Source organism: Martes martes, assembly GCF_963455335.1.
Source record: "Martes martes genome assembly, chromosome: 12".
NCBI lineage: Eukaryota > Metazoa > Chordata > Mammalia > Carnivora > Mustelidae > Martes > Martes martes.
In genome coordinates this window covers 5,650,199-5,676,759 of record NC_137900.1, presented here as the reverse complement: position 1 = coordinate 5,676,759, position 26,561 = coordinate 5,650,199, and the positions used below count along the sequence as shown (strand labels likewise).

General features: G+C 35.1%; 1 protein-coding gene across 2 annotated transcripts in view; it reads left to right on the top strand.

Annotated features, from left to right (window-relative positions):
• Positions 1-26,561, top strand: part of JAK2 (Janus kinase 2) — a 133,108-nt gene that overhangs the window by 54,390 nt on the left and 52,157 nt on the right. For both annotated transcript variants that reach the window (XM_080819571.1, XM_080819572.1), the window contains exons 4-6: positions 10,507-10,630; positions 19,238-19,355; positions 25,367-25,512. In XM_080819571.1, coding sequence (XP_080675697.1) covers positions 10,507-10,630; positions 19,238-19,355; positions 25,367-25,512 — 388 coding nt within the window. The remainder of the gene's footprint in view (positions 1-10,506; positions 10,631-19,237; positions 19,356-25,366; positions 25,513-26,561) is intronic.

Sequence of the window (26,561 nt, the reverse complement as noted above, 5' to 3'; positions counted from 1 at the left end):
GTAGTGTGTCAGGGTTCTGATTATTCCACATCCCTAATAACACTTGTTGTTACATGACTTTTAAAATTTACATCCATTCTAATGAGTATAAAATCATATCTTATTGTAGTCTTAATTTTTTTTCCTGATTACCAATTCTTTTGAGCATCTTTGCAGTGCTTCTTGGCATTTATGTATCTTCTTTGGAGAAATGTCTATTCATATCCTTTCTCCACTTTTTAAATGGTTTTTTTTGTTTGTTTGTTGTTGATTTGTTAATAGTTATATTTTTTAGATACAGATCCTTTATCAAATATATGATTTGGAAGTCTTTTCTCCCATTTTGTGTTTTGTCTTTTCACTGTCTGGATCTGGTAGTGTCCTTTGAAGCAAAGATTTTCCATTCTAATGAAAGTTTGTTTATTTTGTTGTTGTTGCTTGTGTTTTTTGGTCATATCTAAGAATCTTTACAAAGTCCTAGTTCTTGAAGAATTGCCCCTGTGGTTTCTTCCAGGAGCTTTATAGTTCTAGTTTTGCTTCACTTTGAGTTCATTTATGCACCTGGTTTGAAGTAGAGGTGCAATGTTACTCTTTTGCATGTAAATGTGTGTTAATGACTTTGTATAGTGTTTATAAGTTTCATCCATGTTGTACCATGTATTAGTACATCATTCTTTTATGGCTGAATAATATTCAGCTAAATAGTATCAAATACATGATACAACGCGGATGAACCTTGTAAATATTATAAGAAGTGTAAAAAGCCAGTAATAAATGGATATCTACACTCATATCTCAGCATCATTTTTTTTTTTTAAAGATTTTATTTATTCACTTGACAGACAGATCACAAGTAGGCAGAGAGGCAGGCAGAGAGAGAAGGGAGGAAGCAGGCTCCCCGCTGAGCAGAGAGCCCGATGCGGGGCTCGATCCCAGGACACTGGGATCATGCCCTGAGCGGAAGGCAGCAGCTTTAACCCACTGAGCCACCCAGGCGCCCCTCTCAGCATCATTTGATGAAGAGGCTATGATTTCCCCATTCAGTAGTCTCAGAACCCTTTCAGAGTATCATTTGGCCATAAATGAGTGGGTTTGTTTCTGGATTTTCAATTCTGATGTCTCTATATCTTAATGCCAGTACCATACTCTCTGCATCATTATAGCTTTTTAAGAAGTTTTATAATCAGGAAGTGTGAGTTTTCCAACTTTTTTGTTCTTTTTCAAGATTGTATTTTTTTTAATCCTTTTATTAGATTTTGTGTTAGAGCTTTTGTACTCTTCTTTTAGAATTATCCTAGATATCACAGTGTACATTTTTGGCTTATTACAATCTTAAGCTAGTATGTTATTATTTTCTAAATAATTCAAGAACTTGAGAGAAGTTTAACTCCATTTACTTCTTTTCACTTTTGGTACTATTGTTGTCATATGTTTTATTTCTGTAGACATCATAAACCCTGCAGGACACTTATATTATTGTTGCTTTAATAGTAGTTCTTTTGTATTTACTCTTTCCTTTGTTATTTATTCTTTCCTCCCATGCTTCCATCTGACATCATTTTCCTTCAACCTAAAGAACTCCTTTTAGTATTTCTGTATCACAGTTGCTGATGACCGATACCTTCAGCTCTTACTTATCTGAGAATGTCTTTTCTTTCTGATTTCTTTTTTTTTTTTTTTTTTAAAGATTTTATTTATTTGACAGAGATCACAAGTAGGCAGAGAGGCAGACAGAGAGAGAGAGAGAGGGAAGCAGGCTCCCCGCTGAGCAGAGAGCCCGATGTGGGACTCGATCCCAGGACCCTGAGATCATGACCTGAGCCGAAGGCAGCGGCTTAACCCACTGAGCCACCCAGGTGCCCTCTGATTTCTTTTTTGAAAGATATTGTCACAGGTATAGAATTTCTGGTTGGCCTTTTTTCATTCAGTATTCTCAATATGTCATATTCATTCATTGTCTTTTGGCTTCCATGGTTCTTGTTGAAAAACTACCTATTAATCCTTTATTTCTCCTTTGAAGGTAATATGTTTCTACACTCTGATTACTTTTAAGATTTTAATTTCTGTTGTTCACCTTCAGCAGTTTGGCTGTGGTGTACCTATAGGTTGTTTTCTTTGTCTTTATTTTGCTTTGGGCTCTCTGATCTTGCTGAATTTGTAGGTCAGTATCTGTTGAGCTTTGGAAAATTCTTGGCTATTCAGTTACATGTAAATTACGTTTGTTTGACAGGTCTTAAATGCCTTTTATAGTCTCTTCAGTTATTTCCATTCTGTTATTTTTTTGTCCTTTGATTTGGGTGCTTTTTATTGACTCGTTTTTGTGTTGACTAATTCTGTCTTCTCTAGTATATTGTGTGCTATTAAATCCATCTGTTGGTCCATGGTTTAGTAGTATCAATATCACCAGGAAAGTTGTTAGAAATGCAGTATCTCAGGGCCCATCCCAGAATCAGTGAATAAGAAACTTTCTTTTTCAACAAAACCATGCTTTTCAAGGTTTTCAGCAAAAACCGTGGGAGCCAAAAGATAGTCTCCAGATTGTTATAACGATAAACATTAAATTTTAAAAAGTACTGGTATGGCTCATTCTAGCTCATTCAGTTAGAGAGAACAAAAAAAAAACCCTATTTATTTAAGTAGGAAGGCCAGTTAGGATATACTCTTGGGATCTTTGCAGTGGAACCCGTGTTATGTGCCATGTACTTTGCCAAGTCCTTTATTCAGATTATAGCATTTTATCCTTCCAAATATCCTATGAACTCAGTTTTCTGTCCTTAATCTTTAGTTGATGAAGTATAAGCTCAGATTAACTACCACAAGTTTACCTAGCTAGTAAATGGCTGAGCTCAGACTTGACTCATATCAGACTTTCAGCTAATGGTATATAGATTATCACTGTTTAAACTGGGATCCTTTTGAGGTGAAAAGATAGGCTATTGATGATTATGCTGGAACAGTAGACAAACCAAACCTATATTGGTCCAGCCAGGTTATATGCTCCTCCTGTCTGTAGTTCTATGCTATATGGCACCTCTCTTTTCTTTTCTGTTTAGCTATTTTAGCTTCAGGAGCATTTACAGCAGATCCATTATGAATATGTACATTTTACGTATTCTGCCTACAATACATAGAATAGCTAAATCCTCATGTGCTTTCAGTTTATACATTATCTCTTCAGAAACCTTCATTGAAGTCTTTACTTCATTTGATTCTCTCTCTCTCTCTTAAAAAATTTTATTTATTTATTTGACAGAGAGAGAGATCAGAAGTAGACAGGGAGGCAGGCAGAGAGAGAGGGGGAAGCAGGCTCCCTGCTGAGCAGAGAGTCCGATGCGGGACTCCATCCCAGGACCCAGAGATCATGACCTGAGCTGAAGGCAGAGGCTTAACCCACTAAGCCACCCAGGCACCCCTTCATTTGACTTTCTTGATAAATGTTTTTACCTCTGTTAAAACCAGAGCTGAATTGAAGTTCAAGTGAAAAAAAAAAGAATTTTACTTAATAAACCATTTTTGGGGGAAGATATTCCAGTATAGAAGTGATCTTGACTGAATGACTACAGCCTGAACAGGTGGGGTTTTATAGCCAAGGAAGAAGATCAGCAGGGACATTGGTGAATGGAAAATTACTAAGAGTAGACATCAAGTCTGGGGGGATTCTGGGTCAACCAGCCTAATATGATTCTGCCATAGTTAGGCCAAGCTGTTCAGTGATCATCTGGTTGATAATAGGGGTGAGGAGTTTGATTAGATATCAAAAGTGGGGAACTCTTGTTCAATGGATTTAGCAGGATTCTTGCTAAAAGTTGATTCTACACAGAAGAACATGTATGAGCCTTGTTGGGGAGGATTCAGAGGAGCCTTGCTAAAATCTGGTCAAGCAGAGAATATTTTTCATCTCTCCCCTGTACTTTTTTGTTTTCTTATGGCCTTTATTATCATTGCACTTACCTTTTGAATTGTAGTTCCCCAGTGGCATCTCTGAGTCATCTGTTACGATGTGAGATCCCTAAAGTTGGGCACTATTTTTATTTTTGTATTTCCTATACCCCTCTTGTACTTATTATGGAATAAGGACTCTGTTAATATTAACAGATATTGATCAGATATGATGACTATTCTTGCTCTAGAATGATATGGAACTGAATCGTGGTAATGATAATGGCATGGAAAATAAGCATATTAAAGTGCTTTTAATAAATAAAAATACAAATAATTTGGACTTGGTGTATAGGGAAAGAGTTAAAAATGACTGAGGTTTCTGTGTAGTCCTGTTTTTTCAATATAATGTATGTCTCAAATACAATGTCATTGCCTTTTCACCCTTTCTAGGGCAACCCAATTAAAATGAACTAAGAAAAATGATATAAATATTAATATATAAATTACCATTTTGGAATAAGATATCAGTGTGACTAAACATGACTGTAAGCACCTTGTTATTTGTTTGCAGCGTGACTTAACCTTTTTTTTTTGGGTGTATATCCCCTTTTTTTCTGACCCTTTTGTACCAATTTGTATAGATACATTCCTTTTCCTATTTTGATACCTGTAATTAAGGTATGCAGTCCAATTCGAAGGAATCATTTTTCATTATTTTAAAATATACTAGTGATTCATCGATATGAACTCACTTTTCCCACTTTGTATGATTATGCTCTTGTTTGAAAATCATGACCATTGTCTTCTTTTAAAAAATCCCTGTTATATGCTAACAGTAATGGTTCCATATACAATTTTGTTTGCATGATTACATTTAAACTAAATGCTATTTTTTTGTTAAGAGTTTCTTCCCAATATTTTCTCTTCCTAGGGTAATTTCATATCAGGTCCATTATGGCCTTTTCCTGGGCATTTTTATCTCCTGCTCTGTCTTTTATATACCTAGAACACTGGCTTTGTGAAGCATTTCGTGGGGAGAGAAGTGGTAGATAGATAAAAGAAGTAATATGTGCAAGGCTCTGAAACGTGAGATTACCACGCTAACTCCCAGACTGACTGAATGATGTTATTCAAATTTTCAAGTTTAATATATTTTTAGTGCATAATTAGCATAGATCAAAATAGTATTCAGATAAAATAACTATTTCTCCATTTATTTGAACGGCATTATTTTCTGTCATGATTATTTTAAAATTCAGAGAATCACAGGCCATCATTCTCTGTAGTTTCAAGGTGATTTACTTGATGAGCTGTTATCTTGGTATTAGTATCTTTTGACATGAGGACTTACCATTTTTATTTAATGAATTCTTTCTTAAAAAGGTTTTTCAATGAAACAAGATGAAACCAGAGAAGGAGATAAACTGTTAGAGATTCTTAATCTCAGGAAACAAACTGAGGGTTCCTGGAGGGGAGGGGGGTGGGAGGGATGGCATGGCTGGGTGATGGACTTTGGGGAGGATATGTGATATGGTGAGAAAAAAAATTTAAAAAAAAATTAAAAAATTAAAAATAAAAAAAAAAGTTTTTTCTCAGCTAGGGGCATCACATTGCCTGATTTCAAGCTATATTACAAAGCTGTGATCTCCAAGACAGGATGGTACTAGCACAAAAATAGACACATAGAACAGTGGAACAGAATAGAGCCCAGATATGGACCCTCAGGTCTAAGGTCAACTAATCTTCAACAAAGCAGGAAAAAATACCCAATGGGAAAAAGACAGTATCTTTAATAGATGGTGCTGGGAAAATTGGACAGCTATATACAGAAGAATGAAACTTCATCATTCTCTTACATTATACACAAAGATAAGCTCTAAATGGATGAAAGACCTCAATGTGAGAGAGGAATCCATCAAAATCCTAGTGGAGAACATAGGCCACAGCAACTTCTTTTAAGATATGTCTCCAAAGGCAAGTGAAAAATAAGCAAAAATGAACTATTGGGACTTCATCAAAATAAAAAGCTTCTGCACAGCAAAGGAAACAGTCAACAAAACAAAGAGGCAACCCACGGAATGGGGAAGGTATTTGCAAATTTACTACACTACAGACAAAGGGCTAATATCCAAGATCTGTAAATAACTTCTCAAACTCCACATCCCAAAATCAAATAAGTGAAAAAATGGTCAGAAGGTATAAAGAGACATTCTTCGAAGAAGACATACAGATGGCTAGCAGATGAAAAAATGTTCAATATCATTAGCCATCAGGGAAATTAAAATCAAAACATTGAGATACAGGGGCGCCTGGATGGCTCAGTGGGTTAAAACCTCTGCCTTTGGCTCAGGTCATGATCCCAGGGTTCTGGGATTGAGCCCTGTGTTGGGCTCTCTGCTCGGCATGGAGCCTGCTTCCTCCTCTCTCCCTGCCTGCCTCTCTGCCTACTTGTGATCTCTGTCTGTCAAATAAATAAATAAAATCTTTAAAAAACACACAAACAAAAACAAACAAAAAAACCCATTGAGATACCACCTTATACCAGTTAGAATGGCAAAAATTGACAAGGTAAGAAACAGCAAATGTTGGAAAGATTGTGGAGAAAGGGGAACCCTCTTACACTGTTGGTGGGAATGCAAGTTGGTACAGCCACTTTGGGAAATAGTATGGAGGTTCCTCAAAAACTTAAAAATAGAGCTACCTTAATGACCCAGCAATTGCACTACCGGATATTTACCCCAAAGGTATCGATGTGGTGAAAAGAAGGGCCACATGCACCCCAATGTTCGTAGCAACAGTGTCCACAATAGCCAAACTGTGGAAGGAGCCAAGATGCCCTTCAGCAGACGGAATGAATAAAGAAGGTGTGGTCCATATATACAATGGAATATTACTCAGCCATCAGAAAGGATGAATACCCAACATTTGTATCAACATGGATGGAACTGGAGGAGATTATGCTAAGTGAAATAAGTCGAGCAGAGAAAGATAATTATATGGTTTCACTTATTTGTGGAGCATAAGGAATAGCATAGAGGATATTAGGAGAAAGAAGGGGAAAATGAAGGGGCGGGAATCAGAGGGGAGAAGAACCATGAGAGACTTTGGAGTCCGGGAAACAAACTGAGGGTTTTAGAGGGGAGGGGGTGAGGGGATGGGTTAGCCCGGTGATGGGTGTTAAGGAGGGCATGTACTGCATGGAGCACTGGGTGTTATATGCAAACAATGAATCATGGAACACTACATTAAAAACTAATGATGTACTGTATGGTGACTAACATAACATAATTTTAAAAAATTTTTTAAAAAGGTTTTTCTCTACTGTACTCTTAACCTTTCTTTTCTCTTTGTCCCATCCTAGTAACTGGGGCAGTAATCTCTTGTGTATCCTTCTATTGGTTTTTCTTTGATCATATAAATATATAGGAAACGTAATCCCCCTCCCTCCTATACACACAGTCATTAGGATTTTGAAGTTATTATTTTATATAATGGAATCATATTTTATGCTTCTTGCATTTATCATGAAAACATACATTGTGAAAAATTTATTCAAGCTATACACTTTTGCACTAATTTTTTTTGCACTAATTCTTTTTATTGAGTTTCCTAATATTCTGCTCCGTGGATTATACTACCGTATTTTTAAAATTTTTCTACTCTTGAATTTACATTTTATTACTACTGTACTGTACTTTTAGGAGTACGTTGCTGAGTTGAAGGTTGACATTTCTAGCAATTACGTAACATAGTCCCTTTTCACATGATCCAATCAGCCCTAGATGTTATCCCTTCTATTTTTCCTAGCTGAGTGGTATAAAGTGATTATCACATAATTTTGATTTTCATTTTCTTCAATACTAGATATTACCTCCTTTCACATGTTTATTAATTATTATTACTGTTGTGTTTGCTCTATTGTGAATAACTTACATCCATTTTTTGCCACTTTCACTTTTATTTTGCATTTTTAATCCTGAGTTTTATTATAAAATATTTAATGAACTACTTTGCATAGAAGAGTATAATACATATCAGTGTAGTCACCACACAATTTTTTAAGTTTATTATTTTGCCATTTTCACATTTTCCTCTGATTCATTGTTATGATGAATTACATTAATTTTCCAGTTAAGCCATCTCAAGTGTTGTAAGATAAATGAACTTGGTCTTAATTTTCTTTAAAGAAACATTATGGGATTTGGTTTGCTGATAATTAAAATGTTTCGGATTTTTCTCTCTGTTCGTTTATGATGTTTGGCTCATTTTGGTGTCATAGTCAAACTAAACTCACAAATTATGTCAATTTCCCTGCTCTCTCTCTTTTCTCTATAATAGTATACAGAAGATTAGAATTGTCTTTCATGTTTTGTTGAACTCACATATAAATTTCATCTGGGCCTAATTGTGGTTTTTCCTTTCTTCTTGTTACTTCTCTTTCCCCCTTCCTTTCTTCTTTATTTACATGAATATATTATAGTTCCTTTTGAAGTTTTTTGTTCTTGAATCCATTTTTTAAAGTTGTATATGTTTTTAATATTGTCTGTCTGCATTTTCAAATTTATTGGCATTATCTGCTCTCTTTTTGTCTTCATAACCTGTAATTACACTTTAAAAAGTCATTAGGGTTTATCTGTTTTTTTTTTCTTGATCAGATTTGACAAAAGCGTGTTTATTTTATTGGTCATTGCAAATAATCAGCTTTTATTTTGTTGATTCTCTTTACTGAATCTTTATTCTGTTAACTTCTATGCTGTCACATTCTTTCAGCTCTCTTAGAGATTACGCTGTTGGTTTTTTTTTTTTTTGTCTTTTGTTTTTTAAAAGATTTTATTTATTTATTCGACACAGAGAGAGATCACAAGTAGGCAGAGAGGCAGGCAGAGAGAGAGGGGGAAGCAGGATCCCCGCTGAGCAGAGAGCCCGATGTGGGACTTGATCCCAAGACCCTGAGATCATGACCTGAGCCAGAGGCAGATGCTAAACCCACTGAGCCATCCAGGTGCCCCTACACTATTTTTTTAATGTAGAGTTAGAGAACAGATAATTCTGTTATTTTCTGATATAATCAGATTAAAGCTACAATTTTTCCCTCTTAAGTATCAGCTTAGTTAATATCCATAATTTTATTTTTATTTGTATTTTTAAAGGATTTATTTGTTTATTTTAGAGAGAATGAGAGTGTGTGTGTGTACCTGGGGGGAGGGACAGAGGGAAAGCAGCTTCAAGCTGACTCCGTGCTGAGCACAAAGCCCAACATGGGACTCCGTCTCACAACCTGTGAGATCATGACCTGAGCTGAAACCAAGAGTCGGCCACTTAACTTAGTGAGCCACCCAGATGCTCCTATTCCTTAATTTTTAATACATGTTATTAATCATGATTCATTATAAATACTCTTTAGTTTCTGTTATAATTTCTCCTACGACCTGTGAGGTATTTAGAAGTGTGTGTAAATACAAGAATGACTGTGAGGACACAGTTTAAAAGTTGTTACTTTTATATGTAACTTACTGAAATTATTACATATCTATGAGTAAGCAGTTGTGATAATTTTTTTTAAGGTTTTATTTATTTATTTGACAGACAGAGATCTCAAGCAGCAGAGAGGCAGGCAGAGAGAGAGGTGGGGAAGCAGGCTCCCCACTGAGCGGAGAGCCTGATTCGGGACTCGATACCAGGACCCTGAGATCATGACCTAAGCCAAAGGCAGAGGCTTAAACCACTGAGCCACCCAGGCGCCCTGTAGTTGTGATAATTTTAATAAAAATTTTAAATCTTTGTTGTCAGTGTGTCAAGTTGGTGTCATTTTTGTTTATAGTGGAAAAGAATGAAAACATTACCAGAAAAAATACACTTTGGTGGTCTTTTTTGAGGCATATGTTTTTAAATATATAGGTTTAAATATTTTTTAAATATTCATTTTTGATTTGGTTGACGTGTAGTTAGAGAACATGGTATGTGTGATTATTCTCTAGCACTTTGGAAGACTTGTTCTTAGACTCCAAATGATTGGGATGTGTGTGTATATATATGTATGAATGTTTTCTGTGTGCTGGGAAATAATGTGCATTAATTTATTGTGTGGCTTTGCTATTTCATATGCTTTTTAAAAAGCTCAGTAGCCTTCAAACCTTTGTTAATGTATCTCCTAAAATATCTTTGAAAAAAATCACATACCCTTGCAATTTAAGTTGACATTTAAAATTTTTCATTAAGTTTAAATAGTGCAGAAGATAATGTTACTAGTGCACTGTGTAAAATTTGACATTTAAAAATAAAACTGCTGTGCTATTCTCTTAAACGTATCCAGTGACCTCTAAATATTTCAGTTGATACCCTTATTATCAATTAAAACTACACACGAATTTGAATCGACCTTTCCGTGTAAGACAACTAAAAAAATTGGATAAGATGTTTTTTAAAATCCACTTGAAATAGTTCCAGCAGTCATATTTTAAAATGTAGGGGAAAAATATTTAATTGAGAATTCACTTGTAAGCCATGTTGAACCAAAAGATATCAACTGCTATTGCATTTGCGCTGATTAAGAGTTGTTATTTTAACGCCATTACAAAGTAATGGATGTTATATAAATGTACTTGTTACTATATGTAATCATTTCTTTTTCTACTTCTTTCCTAGGAATCACACCTGTGTATCATAGTATGTTTGCTTTAATGAGTGAAACAGAAAGGATTTGGTATCCTCCCAACCATGTCTTCCATATAGATGAGTCAACCAGGCACAATGTACTCTACAGAATAAGGTACTTTCTCCAATAAAGTGACTCATTTAATCGTGAAAAGGCAAAGTGAGAGAAATTATCAAACATATTTTTAAATTGCAAGGTACTTCGTAATAGAGACCAGAACTTCATTTAAGACAATTGTCTACCAGAGGTCATGTTTTTATATAGTTTTTCACTAGAATGCTCTGAGCTTTTCTGGTGGGATGCTACTTTATCACTTATGATTATAAATTAAATTTTAAAATGATGAGGATAGCCTTTGCTAACAAAATCCCAAATGTTTGAAATATTATTAGTTTCCCAGGAAATTCAGTGTTTTGTGCAATAAAACATAATCTCACATCTCTCTTAATAATTTAATTTTTAGAGTTGAAGTGAAGGAAAGATATGATTTTGCCAGTGTTTATTTACAGCCTCAAATTATTAGTTAATTCATTTCATAATTTATAGAAATATGTAATACCAATTTGGAGCAATCCAGAGGTGCTTTTCTACTCAGAAGGATAAAACAAAGAAATAAGTTTGATCTGTGGCTTTTATGAAATAGATTCATTCCATTGCAGAGTCAGTGTTGCATAATAAAAAAGCACATGGACTCCTTCATGATCTTAAGGAAAGAAAAGGAAGCCTTAAAAAAGACTAAGACTCAAGAGTAACAGCCTTAGCAGGTAGCAACTAATATTCTCAAATGGTAAGATGTTAGAGGCAATCTCTGTAAAATCAAAAACAAGATAGAAAACAAAGAAAGCCACCACCACTGTTTCTGTTTAGGATTTTAGTGGAGTTCCTAACAAGTACAGTAAGACAAGAAAAATGAATAAAATATTTAATAATTGTAAACAAAGAAATAAAGAGTCATTTTTTGGAGATGATATGATTGTTAACATAGGCAATGTAAATAATTTTAGGCATCAGTAATAAGCATTCAGAAGAGTGCTAGATCACTATGTTAAAAAATCAACTATTTCTATACTCCACAAACAGAAAAGAGGTCATTTAAAATAACTAGTAGCAAAAAAAAAAAAAAATGCAAAGTACCTAAGATTAAATCTATCCAAAGTTATATAAGACTTCTATGCAGGTTTTAAGACTTTACAAAGTTGTATTTAAAAGAAGCATGCTAACATGCTACATGTGATTGATAAAATATCAGTATCTTATTAAGAATATTTTAGCACTTTCTGTGTAATGACTGTACCTTCTGCAATTAGCAAGTGTATCTTTTGATTTGAAAAGTTCTGTGGAGCAGAAGTCTACTGTCTTTTTCTGTAAAAGACCAGTAGTAAATATTTTAGGCTATATTATCTCTGTTCTAACTATTCAGTTCTGTTATTCTAGTGTGAAAGCAGCCATGAATCATAAGTAAATGAATGGGCATGACTGTGTTCCAATAAAACTTTATTTGTAAAAACTTCACAGTGGACCAGAATGGGATTGTGAAGCAGAGTTTGCTGACCTCTTCTTAAGAATTAAAAATTTGGGCACCTGGGTGGCTCAGTGGGTTAATCCTCTGCCTCCGGCTCAGGTCTTGGTCTCAGGATCCTGGGATCAAGCCCCACATCAGGCTCCCTGCTTAGCAGGGAGCCTGCTTCTGCCCCCCCACCCCCGCCTGCCTCTCTGCCTACTTGTGATCTCTCTCTATATTAAATAAATAAATAGAATCTTAAAAAAAGAATTAAAAATTGTTTCTCTTGTCAAATTCATGATTTTTTCCTATCCTATAAGCTGTCTATAAGGGGCATACTTCACATTAAAACACACAAGTAAACTGAAAGTAAAGGATTGAAAAAGATACAACAGGCCCTCAGTAACCAAAAAGGAGCTGGAGCAGCAATATTAATATCAGACAAGATTGACTTGAAAGATAAATTGTTACTAGACACAAAGAAGGGACTCTTTATAATGATAAAAGAGTTAATGAGTCAGGAAGACATAATATTTGTTTATAATTGTTATAATTTGGATCTGATGACAGAGCTCCGGAATTCATTAAGCCAACAACTGACAGAATTGAAGGCAAAAATAGATAATTACACATTAGTAGTTGAAGACTTTAATAGATGACTTTCAGTAATGGATAGGACAACTAGACAAAAGATCAGCAAGATAAAGGAAGATTTGAGCAACACTATAAACCAGCTCGATGTGCTTATAAAGACTACTCCACCCATCAACAGTACAATCACATTCTCTAGGAGGGACCACATGTTAGTCTTCAAAATGAGTCTCAATAAGTTTTAAAAGACCGGAATAATACAAAGTATGTGCTTTGACTACGATGGAATTAATTTCAAAATCATTAACAGAAGGAAAACTGGAAAATTCAGTAATATGTGGTAATTAACAACAGTTCTTTTTTTTCTTTTTTTTAAAGATTTTATTTATTTATTTGTCAGAGAGAGAGAGATCACAGGCAGGCAGAGTGGCAGGCAGAGGCAGAGAGAGAGACTCCCCGCTGAGGAAGGAGCCCGACATGGGGCTTGATCCCAGGACCCCGGGATCATGACCCGAGCTGAAAGCAGCAGCTTAATCAACTGAGCCACCCAGGTGTCCCAGTTCTAAACAACTATTTAGTCAAAGACAAAAATTACAAGGGAAAATAGAAAGTACTTTGATAGGACTAAAAATGAATATATCCGCTTGTAGTGCACAGTTTAAACAGTGCTTAGGTGAGAATTTGTAGCTGTGCACACCTATAGTAAAAAAGGAGAAAGTTCTCAAATCAAGAGCATTCTACCTTAAGAAAGTAGAAAAAGAAGAGTAGAACTCAAAGCAAGTCAAAGGAAGGAAATAATAAAGATCAGAGTAGAAATAAATGAGAAAGAGGAAGGAAAACAACAGAAAATCAAGAAACAAAAAGTTGGTTCTTTGGAAAGATCAACACTATTGATAAGTCGTTAGCTAGATTGAGCAAGATAAAAAGAGAGCAGCTTAAATTATTAAAATCAAGAAGAGAACATGTGACATTACAGAAATAAAGACTACAGGGAACAATTGAATGCCAACAAATTACATAGCCAAAATGAACAAATGGCTAGAAAGACCAAACTATAGGAACTGCCAAAAGAAGAAAGAGGAAGTCTGATGGACCTCTCATAAGTATAGACATTGAATTAATAATTTTTAAAAATTCCCACAAAGAAAAGCCTGGACCCAAATGGCTTCAATGGCAAATTCTATCAAACATTTTTAAAAAATTAATACCAATTATTCACAAAAAATCAAAAGAAAGGAACACTTCCTAACTCATTCTGTGGCTTCAGTATTACCCTAATACCAAATCCAGGCAGACATCCAGAAGAAATGAAAACTATAGGTCAGTATTCCTTACGAATACAGGTATAAAAGTCTTCAAAATACTAGCAAACCAAATCCAGCAATATATAAAAAGGATTAAATACCATGACGAGGTGGGATTTATTCTAAAGAATAAAAGAATCCCATATCTGGGATTATGACCTGATGTAATATCCCCAAATCAATCACTATAATGCACTGTATTCGTTAAATGACCAAAACCACATGATCATCTCAGTTGAAACAGAAAAACATTTGACACAATCCAACACCCCATTATGATAAAAATACTTAATGCAATTGGAATGGAAAGGAACTTCCTCAGTCTCACAAAGTGCTTCTACAAAAATGTTAGCTTCTACAAAGCTAACATTATCCATGATGGTGAAAGACTGATTGCTTTCTTCCAGGGTTCTGGAACAAGACAAAGATACCTGTTCTTACCACTTCTATTTTACCCTATATTGTGGATTCTAGTCAGGGAAAAGAGAAAAAAAAAAAAAGGCATATTGGCAAAGAAGTAAAACAATCTCTTTTTATGATCTTGTGTATAAAAAAATCCCAAGGAGGGGCACGTGGGTGGCTCAGTTGGTTGTGTCTGACTCTCAATTTTGGCTCACGTCATGATCTCAGGGTCCCAGGATTGAGCCCTGAGTTGGGCTCCACACTTTGTGGGGAGCCTGCTTGAGGATTCTCTCTCTCTCTCTCTGTCCACCCCCCCAATAAATAATTCTTTAAAAAAAAATCCCCAGGAATTAATAAACTATTAGAACTAAATAAAGGAGCTCAGTCAGTTGCAGGATAGAAGATCAATATATAAAAATTGGTTGTATTTCTATTCACCAGCGGTAAACAGTGCAAATGTGAAATTAAGAAAACAGTTCCATTTGCAATAGCGTTTGAAGAAGTACTTAGGGATAAGCCTTATGAAAGAAGTACAAAGACTATGCATTGAGAAAAGTAAGATGTCATTGAAGGAATTTATTTATTTTCTGAAGATTTTATTTATGTATTTGAGAGAGAGAGAGAGTGAGTGCTAGCAAGAGCACAAGCTGGGGGAGCAACAGAGGGAAAGGGAGAAGCAGACTCCCCACTGAGCAGGGAGAAGAACATGGGGCTGGATCCCAGGATTCTGGGATCATGACCTGAGACAAAGCAGCTGCTTAACTGACTGAGCCACCCGGGCACCCCATTGAAAGAATTTAAAGAAACACTTACCTAAATGGAAAGATAGCTCATGTTTATGGATCAGAAGACTTAATATTGTTAATATTATTAAATGGAAATCTGTATAGTTCCTAGTCTCTATTGAAATCCTAAATGTCTTTACTGTAGAAATTGACAAGTTGGTGGTAAAATTCATATAAAAATATCCAAAGGGATTTGAAATAGTCAAGACACTCTTGAACAAAGTTGGAAGATTTATACTTCCCAATTTCAAAACTTACTCCACAACTGTAGTAATCAAGACAGCATGGTATTGGCTTAAGGATAGGTACATAGGTTAGTGGAACAGAACAATGAGTGCAGACGTAATCCCTGATATTATGGTGATTGATACTTGACAAGAGTGCTAAGACAGTTTATGGGGAGGAAAGCTCTTTGCAACAAATGCTGTTGGGACAACTGGATATCCACATGTATAGTAATGAAGTTAGTTGACTAACTCACACTATGTACAAAACTTTTACTTAAAATGAATCATAGACCTAAATCCAAGAGCTGAAACTGTAAAACTCTTAGAAGACAATATAAGAGTACATCTTTGTATACTTAGGAGTAGGCAGTGGTTCCTTCAGTATAGTACCGAAAGCTCAAGTGACACAAGAAAAATAGATTAGTTGGGATTCATCAAAAGGTGTGTTTGTGCATCAAAGGATGCTGTCAAGAATGTGAAAAGACAGCCCACAGAATAGAAGAAAATAAATGTTTGTAATCATATTTAATAAAGGTTTTATATTTGGAATACATAAAGAACTCTTGTTCAACAGTTCAATGACCGATAGCCAATGAAAATACGGGCAAAGGGTTTGAACAGCATTTTTCTAAATAAGGCATACAAATAGCCAGTTAGCAGATGGGAAGATGCTCAGTATTATTATTCTTTAGGAGGAATATAAATCATAAACACAACAGGATACCACTTCTCCCCATTAGGATGACAAAGGTATGAAAGATGGACAATAACAAGTTGTAAGTTTTTCTAATTATCAACTTTTTTAAAAAAGATTTTTATTTATCTATAAATAAAAGAGAGGGAGAGCACACAAGCAGAGGGAATGGCAGGGGGAGAGAGAGAAGCAGTCTCCCCGCTGAGCAGGGAGCCTGACGTGGGGCTTGATCCCAATACCTGGGATCATGATCTGAGCCAAAGGCAGACACTTAACTGGCTGAGCCACTAGGCACCCCTCAAATTATCACTTTTTACGTAGACCACAGGGTGCTAGATAGTGAGCCATGCTTCAACAACAGAGCACAAGAGAAACCAAAGTAGAAAAGTGTATTACTCACAGGTCCTGGAGGAAGTACCCTGCAGGCTTCCAGGGGCCATATGGGGAGATCAAGGCAGAATACAGAGATACAGGACCCAGGGCACATGCCTTTACTAGGGTTTGTGAGTGGAGTGCTTTGGGGTTCCAAATTCAGTTCAAGCCAAAAGAGCTGGTCTTTGATAAGCCACGTGGGTGTCTTATTGTCTTACTGACTTCAGTAAGGGTTAGGTGCTGAGAGACAGGGGAGATTATTAGGAAGTTGTATCAGAAACTTGTATTTGCTTGTGACTCAGTGGGCTGTTCTCTAGGCCATGCACGTGTATGAGGGGCTATTGTCAGTTTAAGGTCACTGCAGTCCTCTTAGCTAAACAAAACGGATACCAAGGCAGCAATACCAAAGACTAACTTAGCTAAACTCTCCACATGTGTTGGCAAGGATGTGAACTATTGAGATGATCATGTGTTACTTTTGGAGATATAAGCTAGTACAGCCACTTTTTAAAATAGTTTGGCTGTTGCTCAAAAAGATGAACATGGAATTAATATATGATACATTGATTCCATCCCTAAGTATGTATGCAGGGCTAACGAAAACACACACACACACACACACACACACACACACACACACACACACACACAGTTGTACATGTTGTTCTTAGCAGCAGTATCCACAATAGCAAAAAGATGGAAACAACCCAAATGTCCATCAAGTGATGAATGAAGAAGCAAAATGTGATTTAACCATACAAGGGAATATTAACTGAACGATAAAAAGGAACGAAGTGCTAATACTTGCTATAAGGTGGATAGTCTTTGAGTATATGCTTAGTGAAAGAAGATAGAAAAGGCCACATTGTATATGATTCCATTTTTATAAAATGTTCAGAACAGGCAAATTTATAGACTAGTGAGAACTAGGTGGGGTGATTTGGATGTGACTGCTGATAGGTATGGAGTTTCTTTTAGTGGGGATGAAAATGTCCTAAATTAGATTGTGGGGATGTTTGTACAGTGCTAGGTATATAGTTATACCTATAGTATATAATTCATATATAGGTATGTGAATTATATGCTTTAAATGGGTGAACTTGAAGGTATGTGAATTATTATCTCACTAAAGGTGTAAATAAAGCAATATAGAATATTTTTGGTTTCTTTGAAGGACAAGTTTTTAACCTATTTTATTCATTCATTCATTTATATTAATGTATAACTGACATATTAGCAGCAGATAGACAACAGTGATTTGACAATTGTATACATTTTAAAATGCTCACCATGATAATTGTAGTTGCCATCTATCACCATACAAAGCTATGAAAATATTATTGACTATATTCCCTATATTGTAGTTCTCATCCCCATGACTAATTTTTTTAAAAATATTTTATTTATTTATTTGACAGAGATCACTAGTAGGCAGAGAGGCAGGCAGAGAGAGAGAGAGAGGAGGAGGAAGCAGGCTCCCTGCAGAGCAGAGAGCCCGATGCGGGACTCGATCCCAGGACCCTGAGATCATGACCTGAGCCGAAGGCAGAGGCTTAACCCACTGAGCCACCCAGGCGCCCCCCATGACTAATTTATTTTATAACTGGAAGTTTGTACCTCTTAATTCTCCTTCACCTGTTTCACCTATTCTCCCCTCCCTGCAACAACCACCAGTTTTTTTCTCTGTATTTATTAGTCTGTTCCTTTTTAACTTTTTGTTCATCTGTTTTGCTTTTTAGATTCTCCATATAAGTGAAATATGATATTAGTCTTTCTCTGACTTATTTCAGTTAGCATAATACCCTTTGGGTCTACCCATGTTGTTGTGAATGGCAAAATTTTCATTCTTTTTTACAGCTGAGTAATATTCCATTGTGTATATACACCATACCTTCTTTATCCATTCATCTCTTGATGGACACTTAGGTTGCTTTCACATCTTGGCTGTTGTAAATTATGCTTCAGTAAGCATAGGGGTGCCTATATCATTTCAAATTGGCTGTTTTCATTTTCTTTGGATAATACCCAGTAGTGGAACTGTATACCCAGTTGTATGGTACTTCTGTTTTTAGTATTTTGAGACTCTCCATACTGTTTTCCATTGTGACCATGCCAGTTGACAGTCAGTCCTACCAAAAGTGCATGGAGGGTCTCTGTTCTCTACATCTTTGCCGGTACTTGTTATTTCTTATCTTTTTGACACTAGCCATTCTGAGTTGTATGAAGTGATATCTTACTGTGATAACCTCCATTCCTTAAAAGAAGAAGCAATTATTTGTTTTCATGCTAAATTAGTATTTTTTCAAATTCCTTTACTGATATTATTGGATTAATATTAAAAATTTTTTGTTAATTTTTTTTAAATTTTTTTATTTCTTTTCAGCATAACAGTATTCATTGTTTTTGCACCACACCCAGTGCTCCATGCAATCCGTGCCCTCCCTAATACCCACCACCTGGTTCCCCCAACCTCCCACCCCCCATCCCTTCAACACCCTCAGGTTGTTTTTCAGAGTCCATAGTCTCTCATGGTTCACCTCCCCTTCCAATTTCTCTCAACTCTATTTCTATATTTCTCTGTTTCCTATTATTGCTTCTGCATCCTGCACATAGAAGCTTCTAGAAGCAGGCAGCATATTGATTTTATACTTATGTTTCTTAATTTTCTGTCTACATTATCATGGTCTTATTCAGATTTTCTTTTGTCCCCAACTTGTATTTCACACTGTTAGCTGTGTTTTCTGGTTATGGGATAATACCTTTCAGTATGCTGAAAGTGGTTGTATGTATACATTTTATTTACATTTTAACTATTTGGAGGCTGATTGAATGTTTTGTCTCCTAGATTTTACTTTCCTTACTGGTATTGTAATGGCAGCAACAGAACCTATCGGTATGGGATATCTCGAGGTGCCGAAGCTCCTCTTCTTGACGACTTTGTCATGGCCTACCTTTTTGCTCAGGTATCATTATCTTATCTTACTTGCATATGTGTTAAATGATAAGAATCTTGCTCTGTAGTGTAGCTTTTCATCAGGAAAATCCTCATATGTGGGAAAATTGATGTTCTGTCTTGGATAAGACAGGCACAGAAGGCACAGAAAGGTAACAGAGTTGAGTCTTATCACTAATTTTTAATCCCATAACTTATACATAATAGAATTTATTTTATAATGGTTCCTTTATTGGCCCTTTTGAATTTTTTTCTTTTTTAGTGTTTTAGGACATTTTAAGGATTTCACAAAGTTTAGATTGAGTTATACAACAGGATTCATGTAGACATAGGTGTCTGGAATATAAGACAGTAAAATTTCCTCAGAGAAGCTTTTAAAAAAATTCCTGAACAATTTCAGACTTAATTAGTGGATAGTAAAATGTACAGAAAGTGGGAAACTAAACAAAAAGTGAGTTACAGTAGTTGTTTAACTCCTCATAAGAGGATGACTGGGTGTTGTTACTTGATCTGAGAGTTGTGCTCCGGTTGTTTGTTTATTAATACTGTTATATGAAATTTTTATAGTATATTTGAACATTTTGTAATGCTTTCTTACCTATTACCTTAATTTAAACAGTAATCAAAATGTTCTGTCATTAAATAACTTTCGTTTTTTTATGTGCCACAAAACTGAGGAGTAGAAACTAAAGATAAAAAAGATATTAGTGCTTTTGGGTAAAGATATACCTTTGTTAGCCCAAAGATGTCAGATTAAGGAGTTCTGAACCAGATTTGCTAATATCATAGGAAATTATCCCACAGATCCTCATAGTTCACATTTCTAAGATGCTAGGAAGACCAGTTCAGTTTGTGAGCAGCACATTGATAAATATTCCTTTTTGGGGGGTATGAGAATAAGCAACTTTTTTTTTATTCTGGTAAAATATACTTAGTAAAAGTTGCCATTGTAACCTTTTTTGGGTGGGGACAGATTGATGGCGTTAAAGCTCATTCACATTGTTGTGTAACCATCACCCTGATTCATCTTTAGAACATTTTTCTTCTTTTTAGATTGAAACTTCATACCTGTTAAATAGTAACTTGCCGTGCTCTCCCCTTGGCAGCCAACTTCTACTTTCTGTCTCTGTGGATTTGCCTATTCTGGGTGCCTCACATAAGTGGTATTATACAGCATTTGCTCTTTTGTGACTGACATATTTTTCTTAGCATAATGTCTTCAAGGTCTTCCATGTTATTGCATGTGTTAGAATTTTCTCCTTTTTAAGGGTGAATAAAATTACATTTTATCTGTCACATTTTGTTTATCCATTTACCTATTAATAGATACTTGGGTTGCTTCCACTTTTTGGCTCTTAAGAATAACACTACTGTGAACATGGGTATACAGATCTCTCTCTTAAGATCCTGCTTTCTGTTCCTTTAGATATATATCCAGAACTGGAATTACTGGATTATTTGGCAATTCTACGTTTAATTTTTTTTTTTTTTTGAGGAACTGATACACTGTTTTCTATGACAGCTGTCCCATTTTACATTTCACCAGCAGTGGATAAGTGTTCCAGTTTCTCCACATCCTTGCCAACACTTATATTTCTGTTTTTCTGATAGTAGCTATTCTGTGGAGTGTGGAGTGATACCTTGCTGTGGTTTTAATTTGCATTTCCCTAGTGTTTACTGATGTTGAACATTTTTCTTAAGCTTTTTGACCATTTAAATACCTTCTTTGGGGAACTTTCTTTGTCTGTCCTTTGCCCATTTTTAAATCAGACTGTTGTCAAGTTGTAAGTGTTCTTTAAATATTCTGGATATTAACCCAATGTCAGCTATGTGACATATTTTCTCCCATTCTTTCGGTTGCCTTTCACATTTCTTGATGTGTCCTGTGATGTCCAGAGGTTTTTAATTTTTGATGTAAACAGATTTGTTCCTTTTTTCTTTTGTTTACCTGTGCTTTTTGGTGTCATATCCAAGAAGTCATTACTATCATGAAGCTTTTCCCCTATATTTTCTTATGAGTGTTTTATTGTTTTAGCCCTTATGTTTAGATCTTTGATCTATTTTGAGTTAATTTTTGTTGATGGTGTAAAGTAAGGCGCAGTTTTATTCTTTTGCGTGTGCATATCCAGTTTTTCCAGCATCACTTGTTGAAAAGACTGTCTTTTCTCTATTGACTGGTTCTGGTGCTCTTGTCAAAAATAATTTGACCACCACCCAACTTTTATATAGCTTCCTTTTTTCAGTAGTCATTGGAAAAAGAGAGAGAGGCTTTTGAGAATAGCTACTATGTGGTTATGACTTTCTTTTGCTTTTATGATGATATTATATCATCTGTGCTGAAGAATTGATTTTATTTTGGTGGCGTGCTAGTTTAAATCCCATTAATAAGACATTTTTCCTAAACTGTTCATCTGCTTTACCCTAAAACTGTGATATCTAATACTTTTGATTTAGAAAAAATATGATTGATTTCTAATTTTGTCTTCCTAGGAAGGATTTTCTCATCTAGGAAAGCAAAATAATTTCACAATAGAATCCTAAATTGTGTCTAGATAATAAATACCACATGTAATTTTTGTTTCTTAATGTTTCTATTTCTCTAAACCTGTGCCCAGAAAAATACATAAGGTAGTAATTAACTTATTCAGATTATATTGATATCGGGATAGATTATATGCATTCTATAGAATAAAGTGTGTTTGACCAATGACATCATCAGAGTATAAGATTATGTTGATATTTTTTAATAACTAAAAAGTAGTTCAGCCACTGAACTATGAAGTCCATTAAGATACTGCTATAGAAAAATGGATTTAGAAAAGGTAAGCCAATAAAATCCAAAAGTTAGATATCCCTTTTAAATTCATTTTCTTCTGAGGATTGCCTTGATACCATCAAATATGGCGACGCAGCAAATAATTTGCTGCCGTGTGAATAATCTTTAATTAATATCATATACTTGGCAAAAAAATGTCTATTCACTCCATGTTTCTTTGGTTCATTTTGATTTTGTGTCTGTAACAGTTTTCTTATTTTTCTGGGTGAATGCAGGTAAAATTTTTTGGTTCAAATGTTGTCAGCTACCGAGATGAAAAACTATTTTTAAAAGATTTCTTTTTATTGGGGTGCCTGGGTGGCTGGTTCGTTGAGCAGCTGCCTTTGGCTCAGGTCATGATCCTGGAGTACCAGGATTGAGTCCTGTATTAGGCTTCCAGCTCCATGGCGAGTCTGCTTCTCTCTCTAGACCTTCTCCTCTCTCATGCTCTCCTTCACTGTCTCTCTCTCTCTCAAATAAATAAATAAAATCTTTAAAAAAATTTCTTTTAAATTATCCAATGTACATTACATCGTTAGTTTTTTTTTTTAAGATTTTTTATTTATTTATTGGACAGACAGAGATCATAAGTAGGCAGAGAGGCAGGCAGAGAGAGAGAGGAGGAAGCAGGCTCCCTGCCGAGCAGAGAGCCCGACGCGGGGCTCGATCCCAGGACCCCGGGATCATGACCTGAGCCGAAGGCAGAGGCTTTAACCCACTGAGCCACCCAGGCGCCCCTACATCGTTAGTTTTTGATATAATGTTCAGTGCTTCATTAGTTGTGTATAACACCCAGTGCTCATCACATCACGTGCCCTCCTTAATGCCCATCACCCAGTTACCCCACCCTTCCACCAATATCCTGGAGACTCTTGACTCCGGAAAACTACTTTTCTGTAGTTAAATTAAAGGAAATTTTCATTTGTACACCCTGCATTTTTTAAAGGAAGTTTAAAAATAGTTGAAAATAGTATGCTTTGGTATTTGAGACTCTGTTTCAATTGTAATTTTTCTCTAATGAGCATTTGGTTGGTTATGTTCTTAGTGCTGCTCTTAATGGCTTTTCCTATATTTATTGTCTTTTGGGTATGAATTCCACAGAATATCTTCATGAACATAATTTATTATACTCTGGTCCTATGTAAAAAATGGAACAAAAGCAAGGTATTAAAAAGAATGTACCTAGCAATCAGTTACCTTTTTTAAAAACTTAAATTCAGTTAATTAACATAGAATACATTATTTGTTTTAGGGATACAAGTCTGTGATTCATCAGTCTTATATAATACCAAGTGCTCATTACAACACATACTCTCTCTAGTGTCCATCCCTCAGTTATCCCATCCCCCCATCCTCTCCTCCAGCAACCCTCACTTTGTATCCTAAGATTAAGAGTCTCTTACGGTTTATTTCCCTCTCTGGTTTCGTCTTGTTTCACTTTTTCCTCTCTCCGCCTTGTTTCTTAAATTCCACTTATCAGTGAGATCATATGATGATTGTCTTTCTCTGATTGACTATTTCCCTTAGCTTAATACCCTCTAGTTCCATCCATGTTGTTGCAAATGGCAAGTTTTTATTTTTTGATGGCTGAGTAATATTCCATTGTGTGTGTGTATATATATATATATATATATATATATACCACATCATCTTTATCCATTCATCTGTCGATGGACATCTGGGCTCTTTCCATAGTTTAGATATTGTGGACATTGCTGCTATAAACATTGGGATGCAGGTGCCCCTTCTTTTTCCTACATCTGTGTCTTTGGGTAAATAGCTAGTAGTGCAATTGGTGGGTTGTAGGGTAGCTCTATTTTCAGCTTTTTGAGGGACCTTCATACTGTTTTCCAGAGTTAGCCATCAGTTATCTTAATCAGAATAATTTACTTGCCCATTTCTATAAGTGTGGTGAAATAAATATTAGCAAAACAAAATCTAACTCCTTCCCTGAATTAACTTTCTGTTACCAATATTAAGCTTTTGTTTTGGTTAATACTGGTTATTTCATGATTTGTGCCTTTTAAATAATATAGTTTTTTTGTACTAAAATGCCTTCTAATTTATTAATAGGAAGTTAGCAAATATAATTTTAAATGTGTATTTATTTCTTTTAATAAAATTATTATTTTTTTATTTTTTAAAAGATTTTATTTATTTGAGAGAGAGCAAGAGCAGGGGGTGGGCAGAGGGAGAAGGAGAAGCAGACTACCTACTGAGCAGGCATGGGTCTCGATCCCAGGACCCTGAGGTCATGACCTGAGTTGAAGGCAGAAGCTTAACCCACTGAGCCACCCAGGCACCCCTATTTTCTTTTTAGTTAAATTATTTTTCAAGAATTTGTGTTAAACTTTAATTTCATGAGACAAGTTATCACATTAAAAGGAAGGAGATATATACACGAAATAAAGAGAATGACCCTGTATTTCTCTTATACAGTTTAAAACGTTGGTTAAGGGGTGTCTGAGTGGCTCAGTCTGTTAAGCATCTGCCTTGGGCTCAGGTCATGATCTCAGCGTCCTGGGAATTGAGCCTCAAGTTGTCACGCTCCCTGCTCAGCAGGAAGTCTATTTCTCCTCCTCCTCCTGCCCTTTCCCCAGCTTGTGTTCTTTCTTTCTCTCTCAAATAAATAAATAAATAAAATCTTTTACAAAAATAATAAAATATTGGTTAAATATTGGTATTTCAGCTAATATTTTAGTTCATAGCTTTCTTATCAAGAAAATTGCTATTTTTTTAGAATATTGGTGGTTTTTATGTTTGACTTTCTTTTCTACCGTTACATATTCAATCTCGTTTTCAAAATTATCTAGACCAAAATCTTATAATTTCTTGTTTTTCTTTTTCTTCATTTTTATATATAATGATAAAGTTATAAGCTTTTTTTCAGACTCTTTTTGTGTCTTCTGTTCCCTACATCCCTACTTATTTAATTAGCTAATATCTATCTTAATTTAGGTGATCTTTATGTAGAAGATATAATTTGGAGATACAAGCAGGGAAATAAGTTGACATCGTATGTACTTTATAATCAGTTTCCATTGATAAAAAAACTTTCACTGAAATTTTATGGCAAAATGAAAATCAGTGAAGGAGTTGACGTTCTTTTTAAATGCATAGTTCTAGAAATTATAGGTTACAATATAATAGATTTAAATGTGATAGTGAAATTTAAGAGATATTCCTTCTAAATTTTTTTCCTGTAGTGGCGGCATGATTTTTTACATGGTTGGATAAAAATACCTGTGACTCATGAAACACAAGAAGAATGTCTTGGAATGGCTGTGTTAGATATGATGAGACTAGCCAAAGAGAAGGATCAGACCCCATTGGACATCTATAGCTCTATCAGGTAGTTTCCTTATGCAAATCCGTATACATAAACGTGAACAGTTAGAGTTTTTCTATAATTAATTGCATTTTCTGTGTCAAATCTTTCTGATTTTATAATAATTAAAAGTCATATGGGTAACTTTTCTTCCTTGTGTACAACACATACTTTGTGAGACAAATTTATTTTTTCTTTTTTTCTTCTAGTTTTATTGAGTTATAATTGTCATATAGCACTGTGTAAGTTTAAGGTGTACAGCATCACGATTTGACTTACATATATCTGTGAAATAATTACCAAAATAAGTTTAGTTAATATCCATTATCTCATATAGGTACATAAAAAAGAGAAAGAAAAAGAAATTTTTACCTTATGATGAGAACTGTTAGGATCTACTCTGTTAAAAACTTGAGTATATACCCTATAGTGGTGTTATCTATAGTGATCATATTGTACATTATGTCCTTAGTACTGATTTATCTTAGAATTAAAAAAATATTGAAAGAGTTGGAGTACTACAGAAATATCACAGATGTTTGATACCTATTAATTTTTTGATCCATTTATTCTAAAAAGGGTAAGCAAAGTTAGGGGACTGAGAAGAACACCTGGAGGCATAATTTCTGATAGCAGATCCTCAAATTGTCTGTTTTGTCTCAAATAATTCTGAAGCAGTATTTCTCAAATATTGGCCCATAGTTTACTTGAATTAGTATCACATGAAGTGCCTGCTAAGATTGAAGATTTCTGAGTGCTACCCAAGAATTTGGATTCAGTAAATCTGAGGGAAAAGCCCACCAATACAAATCTTCACAAGTTCTCCTGGGAATTTTCCTAAAAATTTACACTTTATTGAAGTGTCATTGACATATAAAATTGTGAGTTGATTGGAAGTGTACTCCGTGGTGGTTTGCTCTATGTATACATGGTGAAAGAACTCCCCCATCTAGTTCATTAACACATCTGTCACCTTACATATTTATCTTTCCTACTTACCTTTTTTTTTTTGGTGAGAACATTTAAACACTCCTCTTATGAAATTTCAGTTCTACAGTACAGTCTTATCAGAG